At 44.1% G+C, this 14,647-nt stretch overlaps 1 protein-coding gene across 1 annotated transcript; it reads right to left on the reverse strand.

Annotated features, from left to right (window-relative positions):
- Positions 1 to 1,673: 1,673 nt before the first annotated feature.
- On the reverse strand, positions 1,674 to 7,478 carry TMEM121B (transmembrane protein 121B). The gene has a single exon (XM_089671840.1). The coding sequence runs from the start codon at positions 5,806 to 5,808 to the stop codon at positions 4,810 to 4,812; it is 999 nt and encodes a 332-aa protein (XP_089527966.1). The 5' UTR covers positions 5,809 to 7,478; the 3' UTR covers positions 1,674 to 4,809.
- Positions 7,479 to 14,647: the final 7,169 nt, after the last annotated feature.

A 14,647-nucleotide genomic window follows, 5' to 3' on the forward strand; every position in this document is an offset into this window, starting at 1 on the left:
GCTCCATCCTCACAGCTGCATCATTCATTCACAAAGTTCTACATGTACCACCCTTTGCGGCTGTCGGCTTGTAGTTCTCAATGAACTACCAGGGTGCTGTGCTGTGGTAGTTCATTGAGTATTCCTGTCATCGCTTCTTGGCCTTTTGGCTAAGATCAAGTGTGGAGTATTCCTGTCATTGTGTAAGTGCCTACCTGTACGATAAAGTGCATTTATTTGTTTATTTTAAAGGTGAATGTATCCTTTAAGGTAACAAACCTTTTAACAGTAGCACACACCTAGTTCCCCCTAAATACGTATCTGAGCCAAATCTTGATCTAGGGCTGTGCACATCTGCAGCAGCTCTTCTTCCCTCTCTAGTTTCCCAGGCTTGGCTGAGAGCAGTGGGAGCCATTGGCCCCTGCTGCAGTCACTCAAAACCTGTGAGCATAGAGCAGGGGGTGGGGTTGAACCGGCTGTGTGTCTAAATAGATGCAAACAGTCCAGTGTTGGATCAAGCACACACGAGTACCCCCATAGGCAGCAGCTTCCCATGGGGGCACTCAACGGGGATGCCCTGTGCAAAACCATTGCACACAGCAGGTAAAAATAATTTTTTTTTTGTAAAGAAAGCTTTACAATCACTTTACAAAAGCCATTTTTTCAGAGGTCAATAGGAAAAATGCCCCCTATATTGGTGGTATGTATGAAGAACACAATCCATAAAGTGATTAGAATGCCATCCCTACAGTCAGCTAAAAAGATAATTGTGTCATGCTCTTGGTTTTCCCAAGAGGTCCTGGTCCTGGAACTATGCAGGCACCATCAGATAGGAAGTCAATCAGCTACAACTCAAGGGACCCCTGGCAACCTCTGAAGAAACCCTTAAGAGCCATGGAAACCTGCTTGGGAATGGTTGGTCTAGACCAGTGGTCTCCAAACTGCGGCCCTTTGCTTGTCTCTATCCAGCCCTCTGAGTACTATTCCTCCCACTGATACCAACAAGGAGGCACCATTTCTTTCACTGGCACCAACTATGGGGCAATTTTCCTTCCACTGACATCAATGATGGGGCACAATTCCTCCCACTGATATAAACAATTAGGTACTATTCCTCCAACTAATTCCAACAATGGGGCACTATTCCTCCAACTAATACCAAGGATGGGACATGATTCCTTCCTCTGATACCAATGATGGGGCACTCTTCCTCCCACTGACACCAGTGATGGGGTACTATCCTCCCACTGACACCAATAATGTGGCACTATTCTTTCCACTAACCCCAATGATGGGGCACTCTTCCTCCCCCTGACACCAATGATGGAGCACTATTCCTCCCACTGACACTAAAGATGGGGCACTGTTCCTCCAACTAACACCAATGACTGGACACTATTTCTCCTTCCACTGACAAGCACTATGTCATTTTTTTTAACTCCTACTGACGCTGGGACATTTTCTACTCCCACTTGCCACTCCGGCCCTCCTAAAGTCTGAAGGACAGGAAATCGGCCCTTTGTTTAGAAAGTTTGGAGACCCCTGGTCTAGACCAACAGAATGAACATCATTTATGCAAACAAAGGCAGCTGATTTGAAGACCAGAGGCCATTTTAGTGGAAACACTGTTGTCCAAAGAACCTTTCCAGTTACACACCAATCTCCAAACCATAATCATCACACATAACGAAGTCTGCGAGCTTGACACCATTTAATAACCATCCACGAAATACAGGCACTGGTCACGCACATGTGAGGTAAAAGTTGCATCAGTAGAAAGATTTTCGGTTTGATTTTGTTCACGTGGTGAACCTTAAACAATTCATTAAGCCATTGCTAAAACTCTTCCATCTTTCACTCCTCACTTAAGGCCTGTAGAACTGTCCTTGGTAGCCTATTTTACTGATAGCAACCAACATCTTACCATACCATGCTGAGACAATTTGGCTGCTATGGGCATTACAGGCTGCCTGAGATAGTTTTTCCCTCAAACATCTATTAAACAAGGCCTTATTGTCACAGTTGCTCTTTTCCAGTTTAAATACCTACACCTGTGACCTAATCAAACCGATGTTATCTTTGCACACAAAAAGAAAAAGATTTCACTCTCATGTAACGAGCACTAATAAATTCTTCAAAAATACCATTTTTTTAAACCCATCACATGCATTGTACAGAGTCCATAATACAGCGACAACTTCAAAAAACGCTGGCGACTTATCCAAGCTGCAATTTTGTGTTACTGGCAGTTGACCTTGAGAATTGCTGAGCAAGAGAATCATGACAGACAGCCCTTGGATAGTGGGAATTGTATACGACATGGGACTCCTGAGTGCCTTGTTGCATTGACAATCGAAAAAGATGGTGTATTAGACCAGCCCTTAACGGGGGTGCCCTCAGGCGATGGTTTTGCAGGATACTTTGTTGGCTTTGTGATGTTACAATTGACCTGTTAACTTTGATGTCTTAGGTTAGCTTATGAGGTAACAAGCAAGTATTGAGAGTCCAGTGTGACATCATCATAGAACAAGGCAGCTATTTTTGATGTTGAGCACCTTTACGTGTCTCTCTCCGTTTTGTCTTTTTGTATTTACTATGAGATGGTACACAAAAACAAATGTCCTGAACACTGGCTTTACAAAATGATCCAAATACCAGAAAAAAAAAGTCTTAAGAAAATTGTTTTTGAAAATACAGAACATTTATGGAAATGGAGAACTGAAGATTTCTTAATACTGCATTATGTCTTTTGAAGGTTCACACTTAGATCAGCATGCATGTTCACAACCTGGAGAACAGGGGCATGGCCACATCTAATACACTGTTGGGTCGTTCAGGCCCTTCGAGCAATAAATAATGACAAAACAAACCCTTATTTTTGCATATAAAACTTTTTATACAGACTTCAAATAATACTGTATTTCTGCCAAAGCCCCCCCCCTTCCCAACACAAAAATGATATTTCGGAACTAAAACTATCAGGGATTTAAACCTTACTTAAGCCGTATACAATAATTTCTGAACACAATGGGTGTTCTTCCATGTAGTATATTGCAATAATTAAAGAACCTAATTTATTTAGCAAAAAAATAAGGAGAACCTTTGAAAAATTACCCAGTTTTGATTTACAAATGTTTGTTCACATCTTCAGCGGCTTATGGCAGAAATAGAGCAATTACAAATGTAATTTTGGAAAATTTAAATATTACTCCAAGATCTCCCTCTTCCATGTGAAAACGCATCAAGTTGGTGGCAATTAAATATGTCTTCTCCCTACGGCAAGCTGAACTCCAGGAAAACACTAAAATGAACATTGAAATACAAATATGTGAACTGTTAAAGTGATTTATAACTCTGTCCAGCCTGCCACACATCACCACCAGGAGGGTGACAATAATTTTGCTGTTAGAAATAAGGAACAGAGTAGTGTCACCTGCCTCCTAGACCTTCTGACTGGACAATGGAGAAGCAGCATATCTCTGGTCTGTGCATGCTGGGGAGTTCCTGGTTGTATGAAATTCATTCAAGGTTATTTTTTAAAAAATACACTTTTCCATGAAATATTATGTCTTTATATTAGCTTGAAGTTCAGCTTTAAAGCCCAACTCCAAGAAATTTGAAAATTCCTCCTTGCAGTGGGGCTGTGCCCACATTGCAAATGTTAACTACCCATTTAGTCTAGGGGAAAGTAAAAGCACGTTTACTTACACAAACCCCTCTCCCTCCTACCAGTACCAACTCTGTGGAGTGGGCGTCACCACGTCCAATGCACCCTACATCAGTCTTGATGGCGTCGGGACCTTAGACTACTGCTTAGACTGCAGGAGCATGGGGGAGACAATGCTGCAAGGACCAGTCTAGCAGCACAGACGTTTGGAGGATTGGACAAGTTAAACTTCTTTTCTATGTCCCCTAACCCTAAACAAGCAGTTAAATATTACAGTCTAAGTGCAGCCAGTGAGTGCTGCAAGGGAGGATTTTTATGTTTCCTGGAGTTGTACTTTCACCATGATCTGCAAATTACATGACCCATTTTGCTAGCAGACTATCAATCCATCAAACATAAATAGAATATGGCAAACCTAGTAGTACAAAAAAAAAAGAAAGAAAAGGGCAGACTCAATGGACCACTTGGTCTTTTTTCTGCCGTCACTTTTTTATGTTTCTAATTAGCCTCATTCAACTGGACTTCGTCCCTGACGTTGAAGACCTTTATCTACTCATCTCAGAAGTGTCCTCAGCTGAGGATGTCTATTTGGACAAGTTGTGAAATGTCATCCACATTACAGACCAAGTCCAGATGAATGTAATCAATTGCTACTAGATTCACCTTGACCTAAACTATTAAGAACCTTCACAAATATATTTCCCAACAGGTGAAGACCACTGGTGTTCTCCCTTACCAAATTGTACAATCCCAAAAATTCAGTTAGATTTGGCAGTGCCTAATAAGAGGGAGGTCTGTGTACTGATTGTTCTGTTTTTTATATCACCATGCAAACATCAAATCACTTATGCAATGATCAAATCCTGATCTTCTATAATCTTGGAGTGAGTTTTTTGGAGGAGAACTTCAGGTAAATGCATCATTTACAGAACTATCTTTTTTTTAAGGGTTGGATCTTGGAGTTTGTCAATATTGGATAAAAAATAATGTTTGACATCTGATTTTCTCTTGTCATAAAAAAAAAATACCAAAAGGTAACCTGTGATTTTCCTTGATAAGACTTGTTGATGGTTTCTTGGCAGTGTTGGCAGTTGCAATACAAAAAAAACAAAACAAAAAAAACCCAAAAGGTTCATTGTTGGGGGCCTGTGTTCCGGTCAAGTTCAGTTCTGTGATGTCACAGCCAAGGTGTTGACATAAGCATGAGGCCCCATATCATTTTCAGAGACGCAATGGCTGAACTGTCCCGGGGGTCGGTCTGCAAGGTCGGGCTCTGGGGTCCTGAGGAGGCAGCAGAGCTCCAGGACCTCCAGCCAGCGGCAGACCAAAAAAAAAACATTTTTCAGCATAAAAACGGAGAAGGGTCGGTTGGGCGAGCCTAGCATCAAGAAACATCGGACTGCCAGGAGAGGGCCATCCACCAGAGTGCCACAGAGAAGGCGAAGAAAGAGACGACAGCAGCCAGCAGGAACTCCTGAGTCCAGCTCGGACAACCACAGGACTGGTGAAGCCAATGCCACAAAGTATACAGCCAGTAATGGGTAACGAATGAAAGGCATGAGGGGTAGCTTGCCTTCCAGCATGGGTTCCAAGAGGGCATAGCTATCCAGCAGGTCCAAACAGGAGGCCATGAGGTAGCCTGTAGCTCTCTGGTGCTGCCATCCCCGTGGATCAACACTCAATGAGCGGACTAAGGCCCAGAGCAGAGGAACTGAGAGTGAGACTGTAAGCCGGAACCCAGTGCTTCCCAGGGGTACCCCAGCCTCGATCTGATCCACTATTGGGGTGCAAATTATCAAGACCACTTTGGGTGTGAAAGCTATGGCATAGATCAGCCAAGCCAGGTGACTATAGGCAAACTGGCCCTTCTTCGGCCTTTGGACTTGACCATAACCAGAGGAGCTGAGCGAGCCTTGGAACACTCTTTGGCCTCTGCTGTTTTTGGAGTAGAATATCCCCCATCCAGCTACTACCACCAGGTCAGTGGCAATCCAGGAGCACCAGTACAAGTCTGTGCCAGCGATCAGGTAGAGATCCAGCAGGGCGCCCTGAGCCAGCAGCAGCAACACAGACAGCATCTTGTAGCAGCCACGCAAAGCACAGCCAGGGCCCCCTCGAGGCAGCCTCCCCGGGCCCCCATGTGCAAACTCCCCGGCGGTCATCCCCAGAGTGGAAGAGGTGGAGGATGAGTCCAAGGAGGGGGGGCACGAGGGGGCCACGGGCAGGGGGGAGAGTGGAGGGGGCAGGTTGTCGGATGATAGTGCTGAATCAGGATGAAATGGGGACACTAAAATGGATTGCCACTAGAGTGTGGGAAAGGGTCCTGGCCCTTTAAATGTGTTCTTTCATTCAAGGGTCAGGCATAATGACAAAAACCTCATACAGATGTCAGTTATGGTATGGTACAGCTGGCACAGAAGCAGGATGTAGCACAGCGACAGATGCAGGGGGCATAGACTCTATAGAAAGCCTGATAGCATGTTATCAGGTGCAAGTTGTTTGCAATCTATAGGACCTGAAATATAACAGTACAGAGGGTACAGTATATATAGCAGATTTGACTGCGCATATGACCTTTATGGGTTGGGATAGCGCGGTGACGTGTTTGTGGTATAGGGAGTTTGAAAGGATATAGAGGTAGGAGGGTATAGAATCTATAGCAGGTGGAACAGCACAGCGATGTATGCAGGGGCTTAGGGAGTGAGACTGTGTATAGTGATGAGGGGTGTAGTGGAGATCTATAGGAGGTGCTGTAAGCAGGGTGACAGATAGAGGGGATATAAAGATGTGGGTGGTTTAAGATCTATAGGATGTGTGACTGCAGGGTGATGGGTACAGGGGGTATATGATCTATAGGGGGGTGTAAAAGCAGGGTGATGAATGCAGGGGAAATGGGGTCTATTGGGGGCGTGACAGCAGGGTGATGGCTGCGAAGGGTATAGGATCTATAGGATGAGTGATTGCAAGGTGATGGGTGCAAAGGGTATAGGATCTATAGGATGTGTGACTGCAGGGTGATGGCTGCAAAGGGTATAGGACCTATAGGATGCGTGATTGCAGGTTGATGGCTGCAAAGGGTATAAGATCTATAGGATGCGTTACTGCAGGGTGATGGGTGCAGGGGATATAGGATCTCAAGGGGGGGGGGGGGGTGAAAGGGTGATAGGTGCAGTGGGTATAGGATCTATAGGGGATGTGACTGCAGGGTGATGGGTGCAGGGGGTATAGGATCTATAGGATGTGTGATTGCAGGGTGATGGGTGCAGGGGGTATAGGATCTATAGGATGTGTGATTGCAGGGTGATGGGTGCAGGGGGTATAGGATCTATAGGATGTCTGATTGCAGGGTGATGGGTGCAGGGGGTATAGGATCTATAGGGGATGTGATTGCAGGGTGATGGGTGCAGGGGGTATAGGATGTACAGGGGGTGTGACTGCCTATAATGGTACAGGGGTGTATAGGAAGTGCAGTAAGCAGGGTGACAGGTGGAGGGGTATAGAATCTATAGGTGATATGACAGCCCAGCAGCAAGGCTGCGCTAGGAGGTAGTAGGCACAGCACCCCTCCCCCGGCGGAGGAGCCCGGATTGGGGTGTACTGGGGGGCTGCACTGACCTGGGGGTGCAGTATTGGAGGAGGGGGTGACACCCGAGGAGGCTGCTGGCTGCTGTGCGGAGAGGCAAATGTGACATTCCGGGCTGGAAGGCTCTCAGCTGTCGTCAGATGCAGGTTATGGGGCTCCGGGAGGTGTCAGGGGCCCCGAATCTCTCCCCGATCAGGAGGAAGATGACGATGTACAGCACCGAACCTCCGCAGGAGAGAGACAGTGAGAGCCGCGACCCCTGCTGGAGGAGAGGAGAATTGCAGAGGAGGAGCACAATGTACCATCATACTATATATCATACTGGGGGGAGGGGGGGTGTGTGCTCTATATTGTATATCATATTCTATATTACACATTGCTTGGGCGGATGGGGGTGGCTGTACAGAATGCCATCATACAATGGGAGCTGTACTGTATATTAGATTTCTATATTACACATGGGGTGGGGGTACACAGTGCGCTCAATGTGATATTGTACCATTACCATACATCAGTATAACACATGGGGGGGCACAGTGTGATATATATATATATATATATATATATATATATATATATATCATCATACTGGGGGCTGTACTGTACATTTATTTTATAGTCTATATTATACAAAGGGGGGTGGGGGTGTCCCATCATACTAAACATCATATTGGAGGTGCTGCTGACAGCTGGTGACTAATGGCTGGCCAAACTCACACCACTCCTGGCACTCTCAGCCCCAACCTGCACAAACAATTTTCCAGCTGGCGGGACCACAATCTAAATGCCAATAGACTGAGAGTGATTGTCACTGGGTTTGGTTAGCTAAGCAATGAACTCTTTTCGCTGCCACCATATCAATTGTTCACAATATTAGCAATATTAGCAATAGCAATTCTATAGTAGTGCTCTTCAAGGGACGGGGATTCTAATTTTTATGTTAGTGCATTAGAGACAATCTTAACACTTTTCAAAAGATTGTTTTATAATGAAAGGTAAAAATGGTGCAAAAAAACATGTTTACATAAAAAAGGGTATTACTAAGAAAACAGAGACAATAATGTAACAGAGAGATAGAAAGGCATTAAGGTTTGAAATACTTAGCAATGTCTTGGTTCTGAGCATTCAGCAGTCCAAGTAATGAAGGTGGATGAGTGGCTCTAAAATGAGAACTGTCAGGTGTGTTTACAGACCCTCTTCTGTGGACTTGAGTGGGATGTTGATAGAATTGATCTGGCCATTTACCAGGTCTAAGGTGTGGTGGTCCCTGGGATGTCACAGTGATGTCACTGGATCATGCCACAGATCCAGTTTTCTATAGGTATTATTATCTTTGAATACCTAAAGGTTACAGTCTGCCAACTTGTACAATATTGTCCAGTGCAAAATTACCTCTTGAATGAATATAAATATGAGAGATGTTGGATGTCTGTTCCACTTAGGATAGGAAGTAGGCCAGATCTGCTCCCGATACTTCCCAGGCTCGCAATGTTTGAGCTCAAAATGCTGAATAATTGATAGAGGTACTGTATATACATGTAACACTACCCTCATAGGGGTCACCAGATTTTTCTTGGGTTCCCCTATGCTCTGCATGGCCAGGCAACACACATTTTCACACTTTGCACACTGGAGTCAATGGACAGTCCTTGAGTTTGGTTTTGTGGTTTTTATTAATTGGATAAACTGGGATGGGGTCCAGGGGTGTATGGATGGCTAAGGAACTGTAGAATTTGAAGACAACTCCTATGTACAAAGATTCGGTTAGCAACAATCTCTTCTTTAACCACCTCCTGCCCACCATATAAGGAAATGACGGACGGGTGGCGGTTCTCTCATTCTGGGAGGACGTCATATGACGTCCTCCCACTCTAACTGCGCATGCAAGCTACGGCAAGCGGTGATGTGCTGTGTCCCTGGGACACACTGTAAAAAGCTGATGACATCGGCTCTGTCATATGATCAGCTGTATCAAATCACAGCTGATTGCATGTAAAAAAGAAAATGCTGGTTATTGGCAGTCCTCTGCTCATGCTGACAGCGAGTATGGAGAGGAGAGCCCTTGGAGGAGGTAGGGGGTGGTAATCATACTGTGTGTGTACAGTCCCATACAATCTATCAGTGTTCCTGTCTCATGTGCTGCATGGACGAGCGCTGCTCTGACAAGAGGGAGAGCCCAGAGAACACAGAGCACCTCCTCCTGGCTCTTTCCTCTCCACCTTTTCTAGGAAGTGTAATGGGAATTTGGGGGGTGGTATTTGCTAGAAGGAGGAATGGTGGGTGATGTGTGCTAGTAGGAGGGTTTGGGGGATTTGAGCCAGAAGGGGGGATTGGGTGGAATGTTTGTACTTGGAGGGGGGGGGGTGGAGGATGTGTGCTAAGAGGGCGGGATGGGGGGAATTTGTGCTGGGGGGGGGGATTACAGTAGGGTGGAAGAATTTGTGCTGGGAATGTTAATTGGGAGGGGGTTGTGGATTTGTGGAGGGAATTGGGGGGATTTGTGCTGGGGGAGGGGATTGGGGGGGATTTGTGCTAGGAGGAGGGACTAGGGTGGGATTTGTGCTGGGAAGGGGGGTGTTAGGGGGGATTTGTGTTGGGGGAGGTAGTTGTGCTGGGAGGGGGATTTGGGTGGGTTTGTGCTGGGAGTGGGAATGATTTGTGCTGGTAGTGGGAATGATTTGTGCTGGTAGGGTGATTTGTTCTGGGAGGGGGGGGGGGGGCTGGAGAGGATTTGTACTAGAGAGCTTTATTTATTAACTCAGTACAGTTTCATATTTTAAATTCAGCATGTTGTAAGTTATGTTATGTTTTTGTCTGTTAATAATGATTTTTATGTATTTTTAGTGATAATTTTCATATTTTTGTGGGGGGAGGGGTCCCTGTCAGGTAGACTGTACAGGGCCCCTGGATTCTAGTGGCAGCCCTAGACCCATGAGAGGATGGGGCAGGATAAAGTAAGACGGTCCAATCCTGAGAGGAGAGAGAAACTGGCAGAGACCATGAGAGCACAGGGAGGAGGAGGACACTTCCAGAACCAGAAAGAGAATGGGTGTTTGGCAGAGAATGGCGGCAGTGGGGCCCAGGGGGGAGGGGGGTGTCAGGGAGTGGTGGCAGTGGGGCCCAGGGGGGAGGGAGGGTGTCAGAGAGGGGCGGCAGGGCCGGGGAGAAGTTGTGTCAGGGAGTAGCGGTGGAGGGGCCGGGGAGGGGGGAGAGGCTGGCTGGCAGAGAGTGGCGCGGAGAAAGCATGAGAGGGGGGGGGGCACCCACTTTCAGTGTTGCCTGTGACAACACAACCTCTACATGCACCACTGAGGAGGCCTATTAATTTAGAACAGTCCCAGATGTCAAGCTAGTTAGATCTTGCACTTGACCGCCCTCTCCCCTTATCCAGCCTCTCCTGTTAGCTTGGTGGGTTGGTGGCTGCCTTCAGGCCTTTTACTGGGCTGGCTCCTTCCCTGCTACACAGGCAGTGGAGATCCTCTTTTCCAGTGACCTGTCTGTGAGTGGGCCCCCCTCCCTGGGGCTTTTTTTGACTGCACTGAGATGTGTGTTGGGGTTAGATTCTGTTAACCCTTTCAAAGTACTAATAAGGGTGTTTTGCTGGCAGCTAAAGTTTGTTTATTGGATAAACTGAAGGGGGGGGGGGTGTCACTGCCACTATGTCTCTTATTCTGACAAAATGGCATGGGTGACCTGGGACCTGAACAACATGGCTGCCACAACTTTTTGTGTGTCTAGTATGCATTGCCATTACATATACTATATATTATAGTTGTATATTACACATGGGGGGAGGTACACATTGTGCTATTTATACTATCATACAGGTGTGCTGTATTGTATTCTATATATTCTATATTATACACTGCCTAGGGGGTACTCGGTATGCTATATATACCATCATACTACACATCATTTTGGGGGAGGCGTACTATAAATGATATCTTATATATTACACACTGCTTGTTAGCAGGGAAAGGGGGGGGGGGGTAAAAAACAGTATGCTAATGATTCCATTATACTCTGCATTGTACTGGCGGAGCTGTACTATATATTACACGCTGCTTGGGGGTACAGAGTGTGCTGTATATACCACTATACTATACATCATACTATACATCATACTGGAGGAGCTGTACTATATTGTATAAAATGGTGCCCACAGTTCCCTACACTAAGGAATATTATGAGAACTCTGTGTCCTGGGGATTATTCCAACTGAACCTAAAAAAAACTGACAGGTTTTTTTGCCATCACTGGATCGAAATGTGAGTGTTCATGGAAAGCTCAAACTGATGGATATATCTTTTTGTCACCTTAAATACGGGACAGAGTAATCCCAGTAATCTGTATTCCTTTTTCTCAAATTACATTATTTTCTGCAATACGAGCAGCTATTACACACGATGCCTCAAAATCTAGGAACATTTTCATCAAGTACAGAGAATACATGTTTTTTTTTTTTTTTTTAATTTAAATATTTATTAAATTTTTCATGTTAATACAAAAACTCAAAAAGGGAAGTAATTCTCATACAGATAGACATTTATAACATTTCTGCCTTTCCCTTACTAAAAACTCTTTTCTTTCCCATCCCACTACCCCTCCTTCCCACCCCTCCTCCCCCTCTGCAGACTCTAACCCATTCTATTCTCTTGAGGCTTTTTAATTTTTTGTTAACATCGTAGTTCATGTTTTCCTATATTTCTCTTTCAATCCTGCTCTTTCCCTCTTTTCCCATCTCCTGAGATAAACTCTCATTCTATCTTCCTGCATATGATATGATCTTTCCATTCTACCTATCTGGTTTACTCTGTTAATCCAGTCCACCTCCTTCGGTACCTCGACTTTCCGCCAAAACTTGGGTATCAGCCCTTTCGCCGCATTCAAGAAGTACCAAATACCTGAATCTTTATATTTATTTACAGATGTCTCCACATTGTGTAGGAGGCACGTCGTTGGGTCTAATCCTATGTCAATTTCCGTTATTTCTTTAATCAACTTGACTATTGTCTTCCAAAAAGCCTGGATTTTCGGACATTCCCACCATATGTGAAACACCGTGCCTATATCTCCACATCCTCTCCAACACATATTTGAACTTTCCCCATTCATCTTGTGTTCTACACTCGGTGTGATGTGCCATCGTGTCACACACTTATAATTAACCTCCACCTCTCTCATACTAACATTATCGTGTATCAATCTAAACATCTTTCTCTGTCTATCTTCATCAAACCCAACTCCCATATCTCTTTCCCATTTTGTCATAAAGTTTAACTTTGTGTTTGTGTCTAATTCTGTGAGTATTCTATACACTTTTGAAATACCGTGCTTCCCATCCCTTCGTGTCTCCAACAACCTTTCAAACATATTCCACTCCTGTTTTATTCTCAAAGGTTTCGGTAGTTTTCCAATAAAACTTTTCAATTGATGGTATTTCCACTCATCCATTCTAATAAAAATGTCTCCCTTCTTCTCTATTAACTCTTTAAGTGATCTCAATTCCCCCTCCACCAATACATCTCTCAGTTGGGTATCCTCCTTTCTAAACCATCTCCCCGATATCTTGTTCTTTCCCGGAGGAAAGTACTCAGAATTCGTGAGAGGCATTAATATTGAATTAAATTCCCATTTCATATTTTTATGTAAATTGTCCCATACCCTAAAAACATTTAAAGTGTAAATACTTGTGCTTTCTTTGGTTCCCCTGAACTGTGGTGGGACCCATATCATCTGACTCAATCTAATGCCACTAAGATCATTTTCAATTGTTACCCAACTTTTCCCCTTATGGTTAAATGTCCAGTCATATATTCTTGCCAAAACCACTGCTTTATAGTATCTCTTGACATCTGGTAGACCCAATCCCCCTTTCTCTTTAGTCCTACTCAATGTTTCATATGCTATTCTAGGTTTTTTATTCTTCCATATGTATCTTGTTAACATTTTTTTCATTATCTTAAAGAAGGCTTCTGGAATTTTAATTGGTACCATTTGAAATCTATACAGTATTTTAGGCATAATTACCATTTTGACTAAGTTTATACGTCCTATCCAGGATGGATTTCCTCCTTCTAGTCTTTTTAAATCTTCCCTGATCTCATTTATCAAAGAGATATAGTTTAATCTATACAAATGCTTAGATGAGGTAGTGAGTTTTATTCCTAGGTATTTTATCTCTTTTTCTCTCCATATAAAGGGGAATTCTTTTTGTAATTTTTCTTTTTCATTCTTTGATATATTAATATTCAGGATATCTGTTTTCGTTGGATTAATTTTTAAATTTGATAGTTCACCGTACTCCTTCAGAATCTTCATTATATTTGGGAGAGTTATTCGGGGATTCCCCACGTAGAACAATAAGTCGTCCGCAAAGGCCGCTACTCTATGTTCTATGGATTCTATCTGAATTCCCTTTACCGATCCACTATTTCTTATTATTGACAACAGAGGTTCGAGTGACAATACATATAGCAGGGGGGACAGAGGACAGCCCTGTCTTGTACCATTTGACATTCCAATGGGTTCTGATCTCTCCCCATTTACCGTGATGATTGCAGTAGGCTCCCTATATAGTTTACTTATCCACTCTCGCATTCTATCTCCTATCCCCAACACTTTTAAGTTATCCATCATAAAGCCCCAGTCCACTCTATCAAATGCCTTCTCTGCATCAATTGACAAGAGCACCACCGGGGCTTTCCCTCTTCTACTCTTCTGAATAAGCATCAGGGTTCTCAAGCCGTTATCTCTACCTTCTCTCCCCGGTACAAAGCCCACCTGATCCCCGTGGATCCATTCAGGCATCAGATCTCTCAACCTGTTTGCTAGCACCTTTGCATACAGTTTAGTGTCTGTGTTCAATAGTGAGATAGGTCTATAGCTGGAGCACTGCGATGGGTCCTTACCCTCCTTGTGAATAAGTACTACATGTGCCTGTAGGGATTCTCTCCTCACTTCCATCCCACCTCCCAGAGCATTCATATATTTCTCCAGCTTGGGTAACAATACTTCACTAAATTTCTTATAGTACCTAGCTGTATAGCCATCCGGACCTGGACTTTTTCCCCCTCCTGTACTTCTTAATGCTATTTTAATTTCTTCCTGGGAGATTTCTACGTCTAGGGAGTTCAACTGTGCTTCACTTAGTTTTGGTAATCCCGCATTTTTTAAGTATGTCTTCTTTTTTTTCTTAATTCCCTCTTGGGCTTCTTTTAGAGGGTCTTGGGGGCTAATATTATATAACTTTTTGTAATACTCCGTAAACACTTTAATAATCTCTTTATTTGAGTGGACCAGCTCCCCCTTTGAACTTTTTATCTTTTCTATATAATTCCTATTTTTCTTTTTATTCAAAGCTCTCATTAGATATCTTCCTGGTCTGTCTCCCCATCTATACCTCTCGTTCAAAACCC

Source organism: Staurois parvus, unplaced genomic scaffold (assembly GCF_062004578.1).
Source record: "Staurois parvus isolate SC_StPar_1 unplaced genomic scaffold, SC_StPar_1.0 ptg000114l, whole genome shotgun sequence".
NCBI lineage: Eukaryota > Metazoa > Chordata > Amphibia > Anura > Ranidae > Staurois > Staurois parvus.

What these genes read in the sequence shown, in the direction of transcription:
- TMEM121B (XM_089671840.1), bottom strand. Translation starts at nt 5,808, where the DNA reads ATGACCGCCGGGGAGTTTGCACATGGGGGCCCGGGGAGGCTGCCTCGA.